A 24701-nucleotide genomic window follows, 5' to 3' on the forward strand; every position below is an offset into this window, starting at 1 on the left:
GGGATTTCCAGGTGATGGAAGGGGCGCGGTCTTGGCTGGGAGGGGCGCCCATCTTCTCGGACTTCGGCGTGGAGGTTTCGACTACATCTTCGTCCGGCGCCCATTTGCCTGTGAAGAAGGGGACCTCCTCCTCCTCCAACTCGGCTCGCTCCAAGGTCTCTTCGACGCGAGGAACAGCCGAAGCGCCGTCAGCAGGACCTTCCTTGCCGTCACAATCGAACCTCACCCTCTTCCGGACGCAGAGAGCTTCGGCGTCCTCTGCCTGCGAGTTGGCGACCCTCAGCTTCTTCTCGACCGCCTTCGCCGCCTTCTTCGAGCGCTTGTACTTGGCCAGCGACGCGACCCGCTTCCTCTCCTTCAGGAAGCGCGAGAGGGACGATATGGACACGTTCAGCTCCTTGGACGCTCGGCGCAGGTCGGACGTGCCCAAGAGGTCCATCTGGCGCAGGACTCGGGTTCTCTCCTCCAAGGACTTGTAGGATTTATAAGGAGCCATGTCAACGCTTGCAGACTGAGCGATTGATGCTGTGAGATCCTCGACCCCCCGCTTATGTACCTCAGACTCCCTACGACCTGTGACCTGACCTGCTGTTCCGGAAGGGGGCCGTGTGACCTAGCTATTCCTTATACCTCGTAATTACTGCACCTAATTACCTCAAACAATCAATTACGGGTAATCTTTACATAACAATCGTATTTTAACGGTTATCACTGGCCGTAAATAACAATAACAGTGGCAATGATAATTATTTTTGAAGAATCATAATCATTGAAAAATATTTACTTATACTAATAATAACCAAAAAAGTAATGACAATTCAAGGAAATTGTAATAATTCAAATATCAATAACAAGGCAAATGATGACAATACAACCAATGCTAATAAATTATTAATAATAATAATATTAAGAGCACTACGTAAATATAGGAGTTGTCTTCATCTCTATTATCATCATCCCGGCAAAATGATTCTCATTATCTATTAATGAAAACTACCATTACTACTATCGTCATTATCATCATTATTATTATAATCATTATTATTATCATAATCATTATTATTACTATAATCATTATTATTACTATAATCATTATTATTACAATAATCATTATTATTATCATAACCATTATTATTATTATAATCATTATTATTATTATAATAATAATAATAATTATTATTATTATTACTATAATCATTATAATTATAATCATCATTATTATTAAAATCCTTATTATTATTAAAATCCTTATTATTATTAAAATCCTTATTATTATTATAATCATTATTATTACAATAATAATATAATCATTACTATTATTATAATAATAATATAATCATCACTATTATTATAATTAATATTATCATAATCATCATTATTATTATAATCAGTATCATTATTATAATCAGTATCATTATTATAATCATTATTATTATTATAATCATTATTGTTATTATAATCATTATTATTATTATTATAATCATTATATATTAATAATTATTATTATAATCATTATATAATAGTAATAATTATTATAATTATTATATAATTATTATTATTATTATTATAATATAATCATTATTATTATTATAATATAATCATTATTATTATTATAATCATTATCATTATAATCATTAGTAAAATTATTATCATCATTACAATTATCATTAACATCATCATTAATTTTAATATCATTATTACTCTTTTATTATTACTATGATTATTATGAATATAGTTATCACTATAATTATTGCCATCATTATTATCAACATCATTATTTCATTTTCATTATTTTTGTTATCATTATTATTATCAATATTGTTATCATTATTTTTGTTATTATTATTAATATTTATATTACCATTATCATTACTGTTGTTATTATTTCAATTAATATTATCAATTGCTATTAATATTAATAATATCGTTATCCGGAATATTCATTATTTGCTATTATCATTAGCATCATTATATACTTTTAAAAATTATTATCCCTAATGTTAGCAAATTAATGATTAATCAACATAAAACAATGACGATATAGAATAATCATACCACTAATAAACTATCAACATAATTATCATATTATAATAATTAGCCATTACGCTAACTGTAGTTATGGTAAATTATTACGACCAGTCATAAATTGCTGTTCAGTAAATCAAAGTAAATCAATAAAATATAGAAAAACACATGTCATTAAACCGAATTATTTATTTATTCTCATCATTCCCGCAAAAATAACATGCAATCAGTCTTTCTCAGAGCTTGCAGCCCCGGAGTCTCAGCGACGCCTCCCTCTCCTTCAGGACGCGGCTCAGCGTCGAGATGGACACGTTCAAATCCTCCGACATCTCGCGCAGATCCTCCGACTCGTACGACGCCACCTGCTTCAGGAGGACGACCTTCTCCTGGCGGCTGATCGACCTGCCCGACCACCTCGTCCTCAGCCGCGACCACCAGCCCCTCACCAGCGACGAGCAGGACGAGGCGCTGCCGCCCACGACACGCCCTTCTCTCCGTCCCTCTGAGGCCTCCAGGGCGGGGGACCTCGACACGCGGTTCTTCTCCTTCAGGATGCGGCTGAGGGAGGAGATGGAGATCCCCAGGCTCTTGGAGACGGCTCGGAGGTTGGCGGGGCCCCCGTGCGAGTCGATCTGCTGCAGGATGTGGGCCTTCTCCCTCGCCGTGTACACCCTCAACCTGAAGGCGTCGGCGCAGAAGAGCTTCCTCAGGCGAGAGAAACACGCCCTGGCCAGCTGCGAACACCGAGACCAGCTCAGCGACCGGACGCCCGTCTCTTCGGCCTTCGGTGTGCGAGGACTCCCTGCCAGGCCGCGGCTGATGGCTTCCCGCTCCTTCAGGATGCGACTCAGGCACGAGATGGAAACCTCCAGGTCCTTCGCCACACGACACAGGTTACGAAGGCCTCGGGAGTCGATCTCCCGCAGGATGGAAGCCTTCTCCTGCAGGCTGTATTCTCGGCGTGGCGTCATGGTTGTGGGAGGCAACAGAGTGCAATGATGACCTAGTGTGAGGCAGTGACCTTTTATTTGACCTGCGGGGCTTCCGGACGCTGGGCGAGGTCGGAAGGTGTGACCTCGTAAACAACCCACATCGCTCATAGTTACGGTAAATAGAAATAATCTTATTAAAAATTATACATTCTTAACAACCAAACCTCGAATTATTTATATCTATTACTCCTCCCACACTTGGAAGTCAAAACTACACACATGAAAAATGACAACTTACAAAATTACTTCAACAAATGAATCCTCAATCTTCAAATGATTCCCATTCAACCCCACTTGTAACGAATCGAAAATCCTCCTTGACTTCTACTCTTTATGCAAAATGTATCGTTTATTATGCCATATGCATTCGCTATGACAATTTCCATTTTAGTATATTCGTGTCATACTAAATTACTTTGTAATTTACTTTGTAAATTCTATGTACAAGAACAACGTAAAATGTCGTTCTTCACAGTGTAAGCACTTTATAATAAGATCTTTAAAGGTTGAACGGAAAAGATATGATGTGATGCATATATTAGGATGAAAGGAACCACAATTCACTGATTAAGAAAGTAGATATATATCTAATCAACGCATTGTTTTTATCTTGTATTAATGCATCTATTCAAAGCTCGTTGCTCTATTACCACATCCCAAGTATCTGAATCTGAGCGAAGCTTAAAGTTCCTCTATGACTGCATGTGTCAACATTTCGGAAAATCTTAGGCCATACTCATTTATTTACCCTGTGATTTGATCATTAAGTGTAAACAGCAGTTCCTCACCAAAACCGAGTCTCTCTTCCTCAGAGCAATGTCCCTTTCCCTCAGGATTCGACGCAGCGGAGAGAAGCACGCCCACACGCCAGCCAACGCCCGCGGATTCCCACCCTTCCGGCGCCCTCGTTCCTAGGGTCTCCATCCTGTTGCTTTTATTTCAGCGTCAAATAAAAGCGTCTGCTTTACTCATTACTTTTATCGATTCCTCCTGCCATCTATTAGTGCCACGCTGCTGGAAATGGATTTCCTCTCTTTCATGAAGCGACTTCCGACTGGTGTGAGAATAGGCGTTTCAAGTAATAAAATGATGACGGTCCAAAATATCATTGTCACATCATAATGGATACCATTATTATGAGAGCCATTTTACACTTGCATGTAAACAATATTAGTAAACACACATGTAATTAAACAGAATTATTTATTTAATCTTATCATTCCCGCAAAAATAATATGCAATCAGCCTTTCTCAGAGCTTGCAGCCCCGGAGTCTCAGCGACGCCTCCCTCTCCTTCAGGACGCGGCTCAGCGTCGAGATGGACACGTTCAAATCCTCCGACATCTCGCGCAGATCCTCCGACTCGTACGACGCCACCTGCTTCAGGAGGACGACCTTCTCCTGGCGGCTGATCGACCTGCCCGACCACCTCGTCCTCAGCCGCGACCACCAGCCCCTCACCAGCGACGAGCAGGACGAGGCGCTGCCGCCCACGACACGCCCTTCTCTCCCTCCCTCTGAGGCCTCCAGGGCGGGGGACCTCGACACGCGGTTCCTCTCCTTCAGGATGCGGCTGAGGGAGGAGATGGAGATCCCCAGCCTCTTGGAGACGGCTCGGAGGTTGGCGGGGCCCCCGTGCGAGTCGATCTGCTGCAGGATGTGGGCCTTCTCCCTCGCCGTGTACATCCTCAACCTGAAGGCGTCGGCGCAGAACCACTTCCTCAGGCGAGAGAAACACGCCCTGGCCAGCTGCGAACACCGAGACCAGCTCAGCGACCGGACGGCCGCCTCGTCGGCCTTCGGTGTGCGAGGACTCCCTGCCAGGCCGCGGCGGATGGCTTCCCGCTCCTTCAGGATGCGACTCAGGCACGAGATGGACACCTCCAGGTCCTTCGCCACACGACACAGGTTAGGGAGGCCTCGGGAGTCGATCTCCCGCAGGATGGAAGCCTTCTCCTGCAGGCTGTATTCTCGGTGTGGCGTCATGGTTGTAGGAGGCGACAGAGTGCAATGATGACCTAGTGTGGGGCAGTGACCTTTTATTTGACCTGCGGGGCTTCCGGACGCTGGGCGAGGTCGGAAGGTGTGACCGCCGAAACAACCCACATCGCTCATAGTTATCGTAAATAGAAAGAATCCTTTTTAAAGATTATAAATTCATAATCTTATGCTTTCGATTTTGAACAATCAAACCCCCACTTATTCATAACTATTACTCCTCTCACACTTGGAAGTCAAACTTGCTTATTCAATTGTGCAAAATGTATTATTTATTTAGCCATATATATTCGCTATGATACGTTCTATTATATAATGGTAAATTAACAAACCAAAGTGCCATACAAATATTCATTTGAACCTCTAGTTATCATACATAAATAAATGTTTCGAGAATTTATTACTACAATGCAGTTTGAAGATTATGCCAAGTCTAAATTGTCTGATATATTAGTAGAATTTCCTTTGCAAATTCGATGTATAAGAACAACGTAATGTGTCGTTTTTCATAATTTAAACACTTTAAAATAATCTCTTTAAAGGGAAAAAATAATGTGATACACATATGAAGAGTGGAACCACTTACTTCACTGATTAAGAATGTAAAATATAAAAAAAATAACCCTCTTTGTATTTATCTTGTATTAATGCATCTTTTCAAAGCTCCTTGTTGTATTATCATATCGTAAGCATCTAAATCTGAGCGAAGCTTTAAGTTCCTCTAGGACTGCATGTGCCAACATTTCAAAACATCTTAGGATATACTATACAACAAGTATGTGATTTAATTAATTATCAAATGCAAACAGTAATTCCTCTTCATCAAATCCGTGTCTCTCTTCCTCAGAGCAATGTCCCTTTCCCTCAGGATTCGTCGTAGCGGAGAGAAGCACGCCCACACGCCAGCCAACGCCCGCGGATTCCCACCCTTCCGGCGCCCTCGTTCCTAGGGTCTCCGTCCTGCTGATTTTATTTCAGCGTCTGCTTTACTAATTATTTTTTTCATCGATTCCTCCTGTCATCTATTAAGGCTAGACTGCTGGAAAAAGGGATTCTCTCTCCCTCATAAAACGACTTCCAACTGATGCGAGAATTAGCGTTTCAAGTAATAAAATGATGACTATTCAAAATATCAGTCACATTATAAATGATGATATTATTATCATGAGAGCCATTTTACACTTACATGTAAAAGAAATTACTATACTTATATATGTCTTCATTTATTATATTCTGATTGAAGTCAATGTTACTGGTAATATACATTATATTAATCGGTTAGTGTCATTAGCAAAGAGCACATGCAGTTCCTCTCTTCATTATCTCAATTCGCACGAAGCCGCCGTCTCGCCGCCCCGTCCCTCTCCTTCAGGACGCGACTCAGCGTCGAGATGGACACCCGCAGGCCAGCCGACAACTCCCGCAGGTTCTCGCCCTCGCGCCCCGCCATCGCCCGCAGGATCGCGCCCTTGCAAAGCCCACTCAGGGACCAGCTCCACCTTCGCGCCCTCACGCCTGACCACCAGCCCTTCGCCGCCCAACTGCACCTCGACCTTCCTTCCTGCTGCGTCCGGGCGGCAGGAGGCGCCTCCCTCGCCTCGCGACGCTCCTTCAGGACCACGCTCAGGGAAGAGATGGACACGCCCAGCCTCTCCGACAAGCCTCGGAGGCACGACGGACCCCCGGCCGACTCCACCTGCTGCACCACCCACGCCTTCTGCTCCCGTGTCAGCGCCTTCCTCGGCGCCGAAGGGGCACCAGGGGGCGGCCCTCCTGCCTGCAAACCGCCTCCGGCCAGGGCGCGCCCGATGGCCTCCCGCTCCTTCAGGATGCGACTCAGGGCCGAGATGGACGTCCCCAGCTCCCTCGCCACGTCACACAGCCTGGGGAGGCCGCGCCCGTCGATCTCCCGCAGGATGGAAGCCTTCTCCTGCAGGCTGTAGCTTCTCTGCGATGCCATGCTGCTCGAGTTGTTGCTCGGGGTAATGCGCTGAATCAGGGCGGGTCAGGCAGGCTATATCTGACCTGAGGCGAGGAGACCGACGGCCGTGACCTCGCTTACCAGTTTCCTCATTCCTCAGGCTCCTCACGCAGTCACTGTCTTCCCTGAATTTCTTTCAGGGTCAAATACATACGGCGATTTTGCTAATTATTGGTCTCTTTTCATCGCCTTTCATTCTTTAACTAAACGTGAGTTGTGTTTATATGTACAGTAAAAGCTATCAGCATGTAAACACAAATTAAATGAAGCAAACTTGAGCAGCTGAACCCTTTTCGCATTAAAAAACTGGAATTCAAAAATAATACGACAATGCTTGCTTAAGTGTGCTCATATTACCATACTAAGCACTAACAACCACGAGATAATAAAACAAATAAATTCATCCAAACATGAATAAACAAAATGAACACTAAAAAAGTTCTATACGAGCTCTTTTATTGTTCAAGAATCCGAATTAAATAGAGGATGTATTTAATACCGAAATGTTTGCTTAATATGTACAACTAAAGCCATACTGATGTAAAAGGGATTTTCTCTCTTCTATAAAACTCGGCTGCATATTTCCGTACCAGCCAATTTGAAAATAAACTTAACCTCCTAACACCAAGCGTCAGAAACGTATAGTGCATAACGAGAGTGCAAAAGGCAACGCTCAGTCCTCATAACAAACTTGACTTCGCCGACGAAACCCCGCGCCAAGCACCTGCTCCCACGCCCAACAACTGCAAAAATAACCAAGACTCTTCGGTTCAACGTCACGAACAATGGAATAGCTTCGTGTCCGGCTTGTTTTTCCTGTCGTGGTTTAGCTTTAGCTTTAAACGCAAAATATATATTTCTCTGCAATCGTAAAGGAAAAGAACTCTGTCCAGAATCATAAATAAATAGGTACGTAGGTGATTTTGCCTTCACACTCCCATCAAATGGTTATTCGAAGGCCAGCCGTATAATTCGAATTAGTTAAACAGTGAATAAGCCTTGCACAGTATAGACAGCTGCACATTGAAAATTTAGCACAATGGGACACTAGCCAAATTATATATTTCCGAAACATTTTCGCCTATCAGTATTTGATTTAGTAAAATAATGAGAGCGGTCTTCCTAGTAACAACATTTATCATCTCTATTTTCACTTTATATGACGAATGTAGTTATTAGTTATTACAGAGATAACGATACCGCTATCATCTCAGACATGAAAAATAATCTCCATCGTCAACTATATATTTTGATCTTTGTAAGATCCTGTTCAAGACGTTCACCGTAATACATTTCCTTAGGAATCGCATTATTTAAGCAATTATGCAGCCAAGATTCATGAAGTAACGTTATTCTAAAGACAATGGCAGTAGCAATATATATATTTATTTAATATTTTAAGGCATCAATATATACTATGTACAATTCCCTTTTCACTAAGTCAGTTCGCACGAAGCCGCCGTCTCGCCGCCCCGTCCCTCTCCTTCAGGACGCGACTCAGCGTCGAGATGGACACCCGCAGGCCAGCCGACAACTCCTGCAGGTTCTCGCCCTCGCGCCCCGCCACCGCCCGCAGGATCGCGCCCTTGCAAAGCCCACTCAGGGACCACCTCCACCTCCGCGCCCTCACGCCTGACCACCAGCCCTTCGCCGCCCAACTGCACCACGACCTTCCTTCCTGCTGCGTCCGGGCGGCAGGAGGCGCCTCCCGCGGCGCCCTCGCCTCGCTCCGCGCCTTCACGATCACGCTCAGGGAAGAGATGGACACGCCCAGCCTCTCCGACAAGCCTCGGAGGCACGACGGACCCCCGGCCGACTCCACCTGCTGCACCACCCACGCCTTCTGCTCCCGTGTCAGCGCCTTCCTCGGCGCCGAAGGGGGACCAGGGGGCGGCCCTCCTGCCTGCAAACCGCCTCCGGCCAGGGCGCGCCCGATGGCCTCCCGCTCCTTCAGGATGCGACTCAGGGCCGAGATGGACGTCCCCAGCTCCCTCGCCACGTCACACAGCCTGGGGAGGCCGCGCCCGTCGATCTCCCGCAGGATGGAAGCCTTCTCCTGCAGGCTGTAGCTTCTCTGCGATGCCATGCTGCTCGAGTTGTTGCTCGGGGTAATGCGCTGAATCAGGGCGGGTCGGGCAGGCTATATCTGACCTGAGGCGAGGAGACCGACGGCCGTGACCTCGCTTACCAGTTTCCTCATTCCTCAGGCTCCTCACGCGGTCACTGTCTTCCCTGAATTTCTTTCAAGGGCAAATACAAGCGGCGATTTTGCCAATTATTGGTCGCTTTTCATTGCCTTTCATTCTTTAACTAAACGTGAGTTGTGTGTTTATATGTACAGTAAAAGCTATCAGCAAGTAAACACAAATAAATTGAAGCAAATTTGAGCAGCTGACCCCTTTTAGCGTTCAAAAAACGGAGTTCAAAAATAATACGACAATACTTGCTTAAATGTGCTTATATTGCCATACTAATTAAAAAAAAATGTTCATCTAAGTACTAACAATCACTAGATAATAAAATATAAATAAATTCATCCGAAACTTCAATAAAGAAATGAACATAAAAAATTCTATACGATCTCTTTTATTGTTCAAGAATCGGAATTTAAAAAATGGGGATGTAAATAATACCAAAATGTTTGCTTGATATGTACAACTAATGCCACACTGATATAAAAGGGATTTTCTCTCTTCTATAAAACTCGGCTGAATATTTTCGTACCAATCACTTTGAAAATCAACTTAACCTTCTAACCCCATGCGTCAGAAACGTATAGTGCATAACGAGAGTGCAAAAGGCAACGCTCAGTCCTCATAACGAACTTGACTTCGCCGACGAAACCCCGCGCCAAGCACCTGCTCCCACTCCCAACAACTGCAAAAATAACCAAGACTCTTCGGTTCAATTCCTAAGCAATGGAACAGCTTCAAATGTCCTGTTTGTTTTTCCTGTCGTGGTTTAGCTTTAGCTTTAAACGCAAAAATGTATCTTTCTTCTGCAGTCGTAAAGGAAAAGAACTCTGTCCAGAATCAGAAATAAATAGGTACGTAGGTGATTTTGCCTTCACACTCCCGTCAAATGGTTATTCGAAGGCCAGCCGTATAATTCGAATTAGTTAAACAGTGAATAAACCTTGCACAGTATAGACAGCTGCACATTGGAAATTAAGCACAATGGGGCACTAGCCAAATTATATATTTCCGAAACATTTTCGTCGATCAGTATTTGATTTAGTAAAATGATGAAAGCGGTCTTCCTAGTAACATTTATCATCTCTATTTTGACTTTATATGACGAATGTAGTTATTAGTTATTACAAAGATAATGATACCGCTATCATCTCAGACATGAAAAATAATCTCCATCGCCAACTATATATTTCGATCTTTATATATTCACTGTCGATAAAAGATCTTGTTCTAGACCTTCACCGTAATACATTTCCTTAGGAATCGCATTATTTAAGCAATTGTGCAGCCAAGTTTCATGAATTAACGTTATTCCAAAAACAATGTCAGTAGTAGTATATATATCTATTTAATATTTTACGGCATCAATATGAACTATGTACACTTCCCTTTTCACTTCGTCAGTTCGCACGAAGCCGCCGCCTCGCCGCCCCGTCCCTCTCCTTCAGGACGCGACTCAGCGTCGAGATGGACACCCGCAGGCCAGCCGACAACTCCCGCAGGTTCTCGCCCTCGCGCCCCGCCACCGCCCGCAGGATCGCGCCCTTGCAAAGCCCACTCAGGGACCACCTCCACCTCCGCGCCCTCACGCCTGACCACCAGCCCTTCGCCGCCCAACTGCACCACGACCTTCCTTCCTGCTGCGTCCGGGCGGCAGGAGGCGCCTCCCGCGGCGCCCTCGCCTCGCGACGCTCCTTCAGGATCACGCTCAGGGAAGAGATGGACACGCCCAGCCTCTCCGACAAGCCTCGGAGGCACGACGGACCCCCGGCCGACTCCACCTGCTGCACCACCCACGCCCTCTGCTCCCGTGTCAGCTCCTTCCTCGCCGCCGAAGGGGGACCAGAGGGCGGCCCTCCTGCCTGCAAACCGCCTCCGGCCAGGGCGCGCCCGATGGCCTCCCGCTCCTTCAGGATGCGACTCAGGCCCGAGATGGACGTCCCCAGCTCCCTCGCCACGTCACACAGCCTGGGGAGGCCGCGCCCGTCGATCTCCCGCAGGATGGAAGCCTTCTCCTGCAGGCTGTAGCTTCTCTGCGATGCCATGCTGCTCGAGTTGTTGCTCGGGATAATGCGCTGAATCAGGGCGGGTCGGGCAGGCTATATCTGACCTGAGGCGAGGAGACCGACGGCCGTGACCTCGCTTACCAGTTTCCTCATTCCTCGGGCTCCTCACGCGGGCACTGTCTTCCCTGAATTTCTTTCAGGGTCAAATACATACGGCGATTTTGACAATTATTGGTCTCTTTTCATCGCCTTTCATTCTTTAACTAAACGTGAGTTGTGTTTATCTGTACAGTAAAAGTTATCAGCATGTAAACACAAATGAATTGAAGGAAACGAGCAGCTGAACCCTTTTCGCATTCAAAAACCGGAGTTAAAAATACGACAATGCTTGCTTAAGTGTGCTCATATTGCCATACTATTTTTTTAATGTTCAGCTAAGTACTAACAATCACTAGATAATAAAACAAATAAATTCATCCAAAACTTCAATGAAGAAAATAAACATAAAAAAAATTCTATACGCTCTTTTATTGTTCAAGAATCGAAATTTAAGAAATGGGGATGTAAATAATACCAAAATGTTTGCTTGATATGTACAACTAATGCCATACTGATATAAAAGGGATTTTCTCTCTTCTATAAAACTCGGCTGCATATTTCCGTACCAGCCAATTTGAAACTAAACTTAACCTCCTAACACCATGCGTCAGAAACGTATAGTGCATAACGAGAGTGCAAAAGGCAACGCTCAGTCCTCATAACAGACTTGACTTCGCCGACGAAACCCCGCGCCAAGCACCTGCTCCCACTCCCAACAACTGCAAAAATAACCAATACTTTTCGGTTTAATTCCCAAGCAATGGAACAGCTTGAAATGTCCTGTTTGTTTTTCCTGTCGTGGTTTAGCTTTAGCTTTAAACGCAAAATTTATCTTTCTCTGCAGTCGTAGAGGGAAAGAACTCTGTCCAGAATCAGAAATAAATAGGTAAGTAGGTGATTTTGCCTTCACACTCCCATCAAAGGATCATTCGAAGGCCAGCCGTATAATTCGAGTTAGTTAAACAGTGAATAAACTTTGCACAGTATAGATAGCTTGCACATTGAAAATTAAGCACAATGGGACACTAGCCAAATTATATATTTCCGAAACATTTTCGTCGATCAATATTTGATTTAGTAAAATAATGAGAGCGGTCTTCCTAGTAACAACATTTATCATCTCTATTTTGACTTTATATGACGAATGTGGAGTTATTAGTTATTACAGAGATAACGATACCGCTATCATCTCAGACATGATATATATTTTGATCTTTGTAAGATCTTGATCAAGACCTTCACCGTAATACATTTCCTTAGGCATCACATTATTTAGGCAATTATGCAGCCAAGATTCATGAATGAACGTTATTCTAAACACAATGTCAGTAGTAATATATATATTTATTTAATATTTTACGGCATCAATATACAGTATGTACAATTCCCTTTTCACTAAGTCAGTTCGCACGAAGCCGCCGCCTCGCCGCCCCGTCCCTCTCCTTCAGGACGCGACTCAGCGTCGAGATGGACACCCGCAGGCCAGCCGACAACTCTCGCAGGTTCTCGCCCTCGCGCCCCGCCACCGCCCGCAGGATCGCGCCCTTGCAAAGCCCACTCAGGGACCACCTCCACCTCCGCGCCCTCACGCCTGACCACCAGCCCTTCGCCGCCCAACTGCACCACGACCTTCCTTCCTGCTGCGTCCGGGCGGCAGGAGGCGCCTCCCGCGGCGCCCTCGCCTCGCGACGCTCCTTCAGGATCACGCTCAGGGAAGAGATGGACACGCCCAGCCTCTCCGACAAGCCTCGGAGGCACGACGGACCCCCGGCCGACTCCACCTGCTGCACCACCCACGCCTTCTGCTCCCGTGTCAGCGCCTTCCTCGGCGCCGAAGGGGGACCAGGGGGCGGCCCTCCTGCCTTCACACCACCTCCGGCCAGGGCGCGCCCGATGGCCTCCCGCTCCTTCAGGATGCGACTCAGGGCCGAGATGGACGTCCCCAGCTCCCTCGCCACGTCACACAGCCTGGGGAGGCCGCGCCCGTCGATCTCCCGCAGGATGGAAGCCTTCTCCTGCAGGCTGTAGCTTCTCTGCGATGCCATGCTGCTGCTCGAGTTGTTGCTCGGGGTAATGCGCTGAATCAGAGCGGGTCGGGCAGGCTATATCTGACCTGAAGGGGTTGACCTCGCCCGTCTATCGCCCTCATTCCCCATATCCTCATAGTTTACTCACATGTTATCTTCACGTCAAGGTCAAACCCTCATTTGTTAACTATTTTCCTTTATATATATATATATATATATATATATATATATATATATATATATATATATATATATATATATATATATATTTTTTTTTTTTTTTTTTTTTTTTTTTTTTTTTTTTTTTTTCAACCAAACAGATGCTAATACGTGCTTATGTATTTACGAATTTCAATTAACCGGTAGCCGATTAACTCCTTGCTGACTACCAGTTTGTGAAATCCTCTATGTGTTAAACAAAACCAAAGCAGACAGTGCATTTACCGGGTGACAATGAGTTAAAAGGAAAAGTACTGAATGTTGGATGCAGCGTTTTCAATATACATTAGTATACCATAAATATATCAAAGAAAATGATACTACAATTTTCTTTTATATTTTCACGGATAGACTCTACTAAATCGGAATTAGCCAACTGTTCACACCAAGTTTCTAATTTCAATGAAATAACCACCCATGACGCTTAAACATATATCAAGAAACCTAGTATTTCTCAATTATCTGATAAAAAAACAAACCTTTCCTGTGAGAAGGTCGATAATTATATTAATACATTTTTTATACCATTTTGTCACACCACTTTGCTCATCGTCGTCATATAATAACAAAACCACATCCTGGTCTTTTGTTATTAATTCACATGGAAGCATTTCCTACCGATTGACGTCGACTGATAAGGCATTGGCATTGTGATTATATATCTATTTTTTAGTCTAGGTATGGTATACACACACATATATAAATAAATAAATAAATAAATATATATATATATATATATATATATATATATATATATATATATATATATGTGTGTGTGTGTGTGTGTGTGTGTGTGTGTGTGTGTGTGTGTGTGTGTGTGTGTGTGTGTGTGTGTGTGAGAGAGAGAGAGAGAGAGAGAGAGAGAGAGAGAGAGAGAGAGAGAGAGAGAGAGAGAGAGAGAGAGAGAGAGAGAGAGAGAGAGAGAGAGAGAGAGAGAATGAGAGAGAGAGAGAGAGAGAATGAGTGAAAGAGACATAAAACAAAAGAAAAAGAGAGAGAAACAGAACAAGACAAAGCAGAAAGACCGCGATACAGACTGACAGACACAGACAGACATGCAAATAAAGGCCACGGGGTCAACAGGCACGCTTGCAACAACCGGAAATGCTTGCAACACAGAAACATATGTTTAAAAATCATATATAGTATTATATCATTTTTACTCTAGTCTTTATTTTTAATTTCTTTTTTGTTTTCTTTCTCTAAGCATATTTGTTTTCCATTCTTCTTTTTTATTATCTCTGTTACCTACTCTCTCTCATTTCTCTTCGTTATCTTTCCTCTTCCTTTTCTTCCCCCGCCTCCCTCCTTTTCCCTTTTGTCTTTCCTCTATTCATAACCTTTCATTTTCCTTCTTCCATCTCCTCTCTCTCTCTCTCTTTTCATATTTTCATTTTATTTTTTATTTATTTTCCTAATCTATTCTATTTTAGTTTACCTCCATTTACCTTACATATCTTACTAGCAAATGATTCTTTTCATATTTTTACCTTTATCTATTTCTCTATTCTATTTTATTTTAGATTACCTCCATTTATCTTACATATCTTACTAGCAAATGATTTTTTTTTTTCATATTTTTATTTCTATCTATTTTTCTATTCTATTTTATTTTAGTTTACCTCCATTTACCTTACATATCTTACTAGCAAATGATCCTTTTCATATTCATTTAAATTCTACTCACAGTTCGACAAAATGTAGACCTCAACGCTATCATAAATATGTATCTGAGGAAATATATCGAATGGTGTAGTACATTACTAATAGTGGTTGTAATTATAGTGATTGTTATTGTTATAGTGATATTGGCAATAAGACAATAGCACTATTTTTATCAATGTAACTACAGCCACTACTAGTAACCATTCAATATATTTCATCAGATACATGTTGATGTTGGGATTAAGACAATAACATCAAGGACAATATCAATGATGATGATGATAACTATAATAACAATAACAATGATGATGATGATGATGATAACTATAATAACAATAATGATGATGACTATAATAATAATAACAATGATGATGATGATGATAACTATAATAACGATAACAATGATGATGATGATGATAACTATAATAACAATAACAATAATGATGATGATGATGATGACTATAATAATAATATCAATAATGATGATGATGATAACTATAATAACGATAACAATGATGATGATAATAATAACATCTTTAATAATAATTGGTAAAGAATACAGCAGCAAAAACATGAACAAATCAACAACCATAATAACAACAACAACAACAAAATAATAATAATAATAGTAATAACAGCTACAACGACAACAAATAGCAACAACAGTACAGCAACTAACAACAAAAAGAATAACAACACAAAATAATAACAAATAAATGGAAAAAAAGAACAACAATAACAAAAAACCATAACAAATGAAAAAATAATAAGATAATAACAATAACAAATAAAAGAGTAAATAACAAAAGAATAACAAATAAAAGAAAAATAAGAGAATCCCAGTTACGCAGAGCCCGGGCCCGATCCTCACACTTTTTCTTTGTTTACTCCTATCTCCTTGTCTCTCTCTCTTTCTTTCTTTCTTTCTTTCTTTCTTTCTTTCTTTCTTTCTTTCTTTCTTTCTCTCTCTCTCTCTCTCTCTCTCTCTCTCTCTCTCTCTCTCTCTCTCTCTCTCTCTCTCTCTCTCTCTCTCTCTCTTCTCTTTCTTTCTTTCTTTCTCTTTCTCTCTCTCTCTCTCTCCCATTCTCTTTCTTTCTTTCTTTCTTTATCTCTCTCTCTCTCTCTCTCTCTCTCTCTCTCTCTATCTCTCTCTCTCTCTTTCTCTCTCTCTCTCTCTCTCTCTCTCTCTCTCTCTCTCTCTCTCTCTCTCTTTCTTTCTCTCCCCCCCCCTCTCTCTCTCTCTCTCTCCCTCTCCCTCTCTCTCTCTCTCTCTCTCTCTCTCTCTCTCTCTCTCTCTCTCTCTCTCTCTTTTTTTTGTTTCTTTCTTTCTCTTTCTCCCTCTCTCTTTCTTTCTTTCTTTCTTTCTTTCTTTCTTTCTTTCTTTCTTTCTTTCTTTCTTTCTTTCTTTCTTTCTTTCTTTCTTTCTTTCTTCTCTTCTCTCTCTCTCTCTCTCTCTCTCTCTCTCTCTCTCTCTCCTCTCTCTCTCTCTCTCTCTCTCTCTCTCTCTCTCTCTCTCTCTCTCTCTCCCTCCCTCCCTCCCTCCCTCCCTCCCTCCCTCCCTCCCTCCCTCCCTCCTTCTCTCTCTCTCTCACTTCAAGCTCACTTATATAATTTCTCCAAAAGCCTGAATGTGGAAAATCTTTCGTAATTTTCCATTTAGAAAAGTGCGACGCGCGAGCCTTACTGTATGATGCTGAAGAGTTTTCAATTCCCCGAATTGAGCTGAACCGGAAAAGCAGGACATTTTTTTAATTATTTTATTATTATTATTATTTTAATCTATTTATTGATTTGTTATTTTTTTTTTTTTTTTTTTTTTTTTTTTTTTTTTATACAGGTTGTGAGGTACGAGAACGAACGTATCATTTTTTTTTTTTTTTGAATGAAATAATTAATACAATGATGGAAAGTTTTTTTTTTTTTATATACAGATTGTGAGATGCGGGAATAAACGGATATTTTTTTTTTTGTAATAATGAGAACCCAAGTAGTAATTCAAGAGAAAAACAAAACGAAATATAATTGTTTTCCTTTGCGAATTGCAACATACGAGCGTAAATACATCAGGTCAAACGAAATCAAAATAAATAAATAAATAAACAAAACCAGGATCTGCATCCCGGAGAGAAGCGCGACTTACCTGAGCTGGTCCCCGGGCTGGTCCTGGCGGAGCGCCCTCATCACGAGGAGGAGCTCTTCCTCGTTGTCGCACTCCACCAGGGACTCCACCTCCTCCTCCTCCTCCACCTCGACGGACACGTCCCCTTCGAGGCGCAGCTCCTTCCTGATGATGTCGCTGAGGTCCTGGCGGAGGCGCTTGGCCTTGAAGCACTGCGTGATGGTCTTGCTCAGCGCCGCCCGCCCGCCCGCCGCCTCGGCCAGAGCGCCCCCCTCCGCGCTCGCGCCCGGCGGGGCCGCGCCCTCGCCCTCGGCGTCCTGGCTCTCGCTCGCCACGTCGTCGTAGAGGGCGTCGGGGTCCTCGGCGCGGGAGTCCTGCTCGCCGCTCTCCTCCTCGGGGACGCTGGGCAGCATCCGGCTCTCGGGCACGAGGCTCCTGCCGAGGCCGGGCGTCGCGGCCCTGGCGGCCTCGAGGGCGTCCTCCACGGCGTAGCAGTCGGTGTAGAGGTCCTCGTAGAGGCCCAGGTCGTCCTCCTCGCTGAGCTCCGAGGGCAGGCCGTCGCTGGAGGGCAGCTCGGCCGAGACCTTCGGCGACGAGCAGGTGAGGAAGCCCTCGGACGAGCCGCCGGAGAACTCGGACCCGTTGTCGGTGACGTAGCTGTAGCCGTCGTCGTCCTCGAACTCGTAGACGGTCTCCGTGCCGAAGCTGTCGTGCAGGTCGCTCGGCAACGCGTCGTCGACCTCTGCGCCGCCCAAGGACCCCTCCCCTCGCTCGCTCTCCTCTGCCTCCGCCTTGTCCGCACCCTCCTTCGTCCCTCCCGCTTCCCTGACCGCCGCCTCTCCCTCTACCGCCTCTTGGGCGAAGGGCACTTCACTCCCCTGCGCCAAAGAGGCGTCGCTCACCTCTGCGCTCATCTCACTGTTAAGTCTTTCAACCTTTTCCTCACTGTTGGTCGATGCCGATTGCGCAAACACACACTTTTCTTGGCTTTTCGACGCCTCTGGTTGCGTTCGAACTTTTCCACTCTCCGCTGCGTCGACACTTTCCCTCTGAGTTAACGATATTTTTGAGTCACTGGCGACCTCCTCCTCCTCGCCTTCGACCGACTCTCGCGCTCGAGTCTGCCCTGAGATCCCAAAACCGCGCACTTCCTTGAGATAATCGCCAGCGACGTCACTCGCCCCCTCCGACGTCACTGCAGTCGGAGGCGGCCCTCGTACCCGCAACGCTTCACTCCCTCCCAAGTCCCCGGCGGACGCCCCTTGGCCCTGAGGAGACACGGAGATCAGTTCAATGTAGTCCTGCTCTGGGGCGCCGCACGCTTCGTTCCTGGCCTCACACAGCGGGGGCGCTCCTCCCTCGGCCGCCCCCTCGGCGCTGCCCTTCACGCTGTCGGGGAATTCGTCGAGGACGTCATCGCCGGCGGGGGAGTCCAGGATCAAGAGGTACTGCGGCGAGATGTTGGGCTGCGCGTCCGCCGCCGACGCCCGCTTTATGGTCTCCCTCTTGTCGCACGAGATGCTGAAGGGCGCGTCGGGCTCGTCGTCGGCGCCCTGGCTAGCGGCCTCCGCCACGAGGTCGATGTAGTTGTCGGAACCGTCGGAGTCGGAGTCGAGCTCGTCGTCGCTGTCCTCCTCCTCGGACAGCGGTTCCTTGGCGGCCGCCTCCGGGGAGCTGCCGGCGGCGACGACGGGGGAGCTGCTGGCGGCGGGGCTTCCCGACTCGACGGAGCGCGGGGGCGGAGGAGGCGCTGGACGCTTGCCCGACCGCTTGAGCGACAGGAACGGCTCGCTGCGTCCGGCCGCTCGGCTCTCGCGCTCGGAACTGGCCTTCCCTTGGTGCCACGAGAACGGACGCCCCTTCAGGCTGAACGAGAACGCCTTGATGGACGGCCTCAGCTTGCTCTTCTGCGGCGGCGTCGCGGCCTTCTCCTTCGCCTCGGACCCGCTCTGAGCCTCGGGGGCGCTGGAGGCGGGTTTGGTGCTCCGGTCGATGGGCGGAGCCGACACGGTCTCGTCACGGGGGGCCGTGGTGGGCGCCACAGGCTGCTGCGGCTCCGGGCGGGCCTCAGTCTCCAGCTCCTTCTCGAGCTGCTCGAAGGGGCTCAGCGCGCGCGCCAGGTCGAACCTGGAGACGTCGGCCGGAGTGTTGAACGACGAATTCCTCGAGACGGTCGTCGAGGAGGACAGGGACAGGCGGTCGATCACGGTCGACACGGAGCTGTTGGTCTCGTCGCTCTCGCTCTCGCAGGGCCCCGCCGCGTCCTCCTCGCCCACGAGGTCCAGGTAGAAGGCGGGGCGGGGCGGCAGGTCCCCGTCCTGGGCCTCCTTCAGCCGCCTGGTGTTCCACGAGCCAGGGATGCTGAACTCCAGGTCCTCCAGCAGCTCCTCCAGGTCCCCGGGGCACCTCCGCTGCGACAGGATGATGTCCCGCCACCCCTGCAGAGCCTGCTCCTTATCCTCGGGGTCCTCCGCGCCCTCGGACACCATGCGCAGATGCTTTACCGCCAGCCTCCCGCCCTCCAGATCCTGGAATCCGCTCGGGGGAGGGGGCACGGGGGGCGCCTCCTTCGGGGGCCGCGCCGGGGACTTCCTCGGACGAGACCTGGGGGGGAGAGGGGGCGGAGGCACGCGCTTCCTCATCTCCCCGACGATGAGGGGCGGAGGGCGGCCCGAGTCGTCGTCGTCCTCGGCCTCGTCCTCCTCGTCCTCCTTCCTCCGCGCGGCGGTCGCGTCCGGCGCCGCGTTCTCGAACTCCGGGAGGTGGCCGCTGCCCTTGAGGACGCCGATGGTGATCTTCATGGCGGCGTCCTTGAGGAAGGACACGCACTGCACGCGCGTCATGGACGACACGGGGTTGCCCTCGATGTTGAGGATCTGGTCGCCGGGCTGCAGCTCGCCCCAGGGCACGGCCGCGCGCGCCGCCGGCGAGTCGGGCGCCACGCTCTGGATGAAGAGCCTGCGCACGCACTCCCGCGCGCCCATCCCGCCGTCGAACTTGAGGCCGAGGCCCAGCCGCTCCCCCGGGAGGCGGTACACCACCACCTGGTCCGGCACCATGGAGAGCGCGCCGCCCTCGGCCGTCGGGGCGCGGGCGTGCCGGTCCCTGCCGTCCAGCTCGCGCTCGATCACCTCCTGGTTGACATAGTCCGCGTGGGCGGCGTCGGGGGGCGCCAGGCGCACGCTCAGGTTGGCGTTGACGGCGCCGTCGTCGCTCTGGTGGAGGCGCAGGCTGGCGGCGTCGCTGTTGCTCCCCACGGCCACCACCGTGACGAAGCCCCGCGGGGCAGGCTGCGGGGCGGCCGGCGGCGTCGCGCCCCACGAAGCGTGGCAAGTCGTCAGGTCGTCCGCGTGCGGCGGGGCGACCGCCTCCTCCGTGCCCTTGTCTACTGCGACCACCGTCACAAACTGCCGGTGCTCGCCGTGCACGTGCGTGGTGTGTACCTGCGTCGTGTGCACCTGCGTCGTGTTCACCTGCGTGGTGGCGTGCACCAGGCGGCCGCCCGCGGAGCCATCGCCGCGCTCGTCCGCCCACGACTCCTGGCCGAGCGGCCGCCCGCACTCCGCCCCCCGGAAGGCCTCCTCGGGGGCGTGGTGGCACGGGCCCGATACTCCGGCACTATCTGGCATGATGTCAGAGACGCTCTCGCATGCCCCGCCTTACCATGAGCCTCGCCTGCGGCGGGCTTGCGGGCGGCGGCGCGGGCGCGCGCTCGGGACTCGCGGGTCGTCGGGATCAGCTCAGCGGCCTCATCTGCAACACAAGACGGAATTAGCGTCGCGAAACGGATCCGGATTACACTAAAGAGGGGCGGATTTAGGGGGATTAGCCCTAATCCTTCACATTACATGTCTGGGGTTTATGTCAGCAGATCCCTCGTGTCGTTGGTTTGCCGCCGTGACCCAGCTCCTCATCATGACCCGGGTCACCCCAGAGCCTCGTCCGTGCGACGCCTCCCCTCAGAGTTCCCTACGACATGTTTCACGATAATTCTGAGACGTCGCAATCCATCCACCTCGATTCGGGACGACAACGAACCCGAATTTCCGATTCGATCTTTATCCCAACTTTATCTATTCTCTTCCGTTCTTGGCCAAGCAAAATATTAATAATCCAAAGACCGGGGAATATAAAGAAACACAAACACACAAGTACAGTCACGCACGCACACGCTAGACCCCACAACCTTCCCCCCCCCCCCGGTGTAAAGTGTCTCAAGAAACCGGTTCAGACCGAGCGGGTGTACTACGCTCGCCACGCCACTTACACGCAAAAGTCCCTCTTTGACAAAATCCTCCCGCAATTAAACAACTAAAACGACCCCCAAAGAGTTAATGAACTGAGGGCATGAGGAAGACACGACAGGTCACGGGATGACCGCAAAGCCTACATACAGGCCAATGGTAACTTGTATGTTATAAGTGGACAGTAGAAAGGTCACGTCAACATATACACGCCTAACGTTGACAACTTACCAGCCTTCACTCAGGTTTCACAGAAGTTAAACATAGACCGCAGCCAGTTCACCGAGGGCAGCAACAGGTCACAAACAGGTCACACGACTTCCTAACATAACTCCTAAGTAGAGGACAGAGGTCACATACAGGTCATACATAAGTTACACATAATTCGCATCAAGATTACACGTAGGCTACACATAACTGAGACCCAACTAAATACACACCCAGCAAGGATCATTATACAGGTCACATACAGGTCTTGTACATGACACACACACAACCTGCTTAAAAAGTTAAATCCAGGTCCCACAAGTTAAAGAAAGGTCATCCACATGCCACACATGAGTTGAAGAAAAAACCCACACAGGTCACACGTAAGGTAAATACACAGGTCATGTGCTAATTAAAAAAAAAAAAATACACAGGTCACACGCAAGGTAAATACACAGGTCATATGCTAATTAAATTTTAAAAAAACCCACACAGGTCACACGTAAGGTAAATACACGGGTCATGTGCTAATTAAATTTTAAAAAACCCACACAGGTCACACGTAAGGTAAATACACAGGTCATATGCTAATTAAATTAAAAAAAAACACATGTCACACGTAAGATAAATACACAGGTCATGTGCTAATTAAAAAAAAAAAAAAAAAAAAAACACAGGTCACACGTAAGGTAAATACACAGGTCATATGCTAATTTAAAAAAAAAACACACACACACAGGTCACACGTAAGATAAATACACAGGTCATGTGCTAATTAAATTTAAATAAACCCACACAGGTCACACGTAAGGTAAATACACAGGTCATATGCTAATTAAATTAAAAAAAAAAACACACAGGTCACACGTAAGGTAAATACACAGGTCATATGCTAATTAAATTTTTAAAAACCCACACAGGTCACACGCAAGATAAATACACAGGTCATGTGCTAATTAAAAAAAAAAAAAAAAAACTACACAGGTCACACGCAAGATAAATACACAGGTCATGTGCTAAATAAAAAAAAAAAAAAAAAAAAAAACACAGGTCACACGCAAGATAAATACACAGGTCATGTGCTAATTAAAAAAAAAAAAAACAAAAAAAACACAGGTCACACGTAAGGTAAATACACAGGTCATGTGATAATAATAATAAAAAAAAACTACACAGGTCACACACAGGTCACCGTGACATTTCCCTCGAAGGAGCTGAGTGCTCGGGGTGACGTCTTGCAAGGAACTGGCGAGCGAAAGAGAAGACGCTGAAGTCTTTTATCCATATTCTTACTGACTGATGATGATAATGATGATGAAGAGCAAGAAAAAAAGAGAAAGAAGAGGAAGAGGAAGAGGAAGAAAAAAGAAGAGGAAAAAAAAACTTTGAAAAGGAAATTCGATAAAAAAGAAAAAGACGAAATGAATTAAAAGGAAAAGAAAAGAATGAAACTGAAAAAGAAAGGGAAAAATAAAAACATAAAAATATAGAAAGAAAAAATAAAAAAAACTAAGATAAAGATAAAAAAAAGAAGAAAGTTTAATAAATCAAAAACACTTTAAAATGAACAAAAAATATATATAACATCTACAACTCTCGGAAATGCTCTTAATGAATGAAGTCTTCAGAAACGTTTTTTCAAGGGTGTAAAATAATAATTTAATAAATGTTTTTTATTATCGTTGTGATTGCTGTTCTTATTATCTACATATTGATTTTATTATCATTATCATTATCATCATCATCCTGATTTTGGTTATCATTATTATTACTATTATTATCTTTATCATCATTACTATTATGATAACTATCATTACTTATCATAAGGATTAGTATCACTATTGTTATCATTATCATTATAATTATCATTGCAATTATCATCATTATCACCGTTATCTCTATCTTTATCCTCATCCATACCATCTCATCACATCCTCATTAGCATTATCAAATTAATAATACTAAATAACATTACAAAGTACTAATTACTCTCTATCATAATATCACCATAAGCCTTTCGTTATATTTCAGTGCGTGTGTTTTACGTTATCGGAAATACGTTATACGTTATACTTATACTATTATTATTATTATTATTGTTATTATTATTATTATTGTTATTATTATTATTATTATTATTATTATTATTATTATTATTATTATTATTATTATTATCATTATTATTATCATTATCATTATTATTATTATTATTATTATTATTAATTATCATTATCATTATTATTATCATTATAATTTTTATTACTATTATCATTATTATTATTATTATTATTATTATTGTTATTGTTATTGTTATTGTTATTATTAAAGAAAAAAAGGTTAATTTTTAATTTTAATTGTTAAACGTTGCGGGAAATCCTTTTGGACCCTTTTGGAAAAAAAAACTAATTTTAAATTTTTCTAAGTCTCTAAATTTCCTTGCGAATTTAATAATTGATTAAAATAATTTTTGTCTTTCCCTTTCCTTTAATGGGGTTTCCTTTGGGGGGAAGGAAAGGTGGGAGGAGAAAATGGAGAGGGGAGGGGGGGGAAAATTAAAAAGGGGGAATAATAATAAAACAAATATTGGGGGGGAATAAAAATATAAATTATTATTATTAAAAATAAAATATATTTATATTTTAAAATAATATATTCAATATCTTTATTTTAATTTAAAATATAATTATAATTATATAAATACATTAAAAAATTTTAAATTTTTGTTTTTTTGTTTTTATTTTTTAAAATTCTTATGTTTTATATGTTAAGTTTATTAACAATTTTAAAATAATATAATATAAATTTTAATATATTATTATATTTAAAATTTTTATTAAATTACGAATTATTTATTTTATATTATAATTTGCTTTTTTCCTTTTAAAGACCATTTTTTTTCCCCCCCCAAAAAAAAAAAAAAAAACAAT

General features: G+C 45.0%; 1 protein-coding gene across 1 annotated transcript in view; it reads right to left on the bottom strand.

Annotated features, from left to right (window-relative positions):
• The window catches only part of LOC113809870 (treacle protein-like), a gene marked incomplete in the record, with an annotated part of 572063 nt that overhangs the window by 502979 nt on the left and 44383 nt on the right, over positions 1-24701 (bottom strand). The window contains 1 exon segment of the mRNA XM_070130860.1: positions 17345-21076. Coding sequence (XP_069986961.1) covers positions 17345-20952 — 3608 coding nt within the window.

Source organism: Penaeus vannamei, chromosome 15 (genome assembly GCF_042767895.1).
Source record: "Penaeus vannamei isolate JL-2024 chromosome 15, ASM4276789v1, whole genome shotgun sequence".
NCBI lineage: Eukaryota > Metazoa > Arthropoda > Malacostraca > Decapoda > Penaeidae > Penaeus > Penaeus vannamei.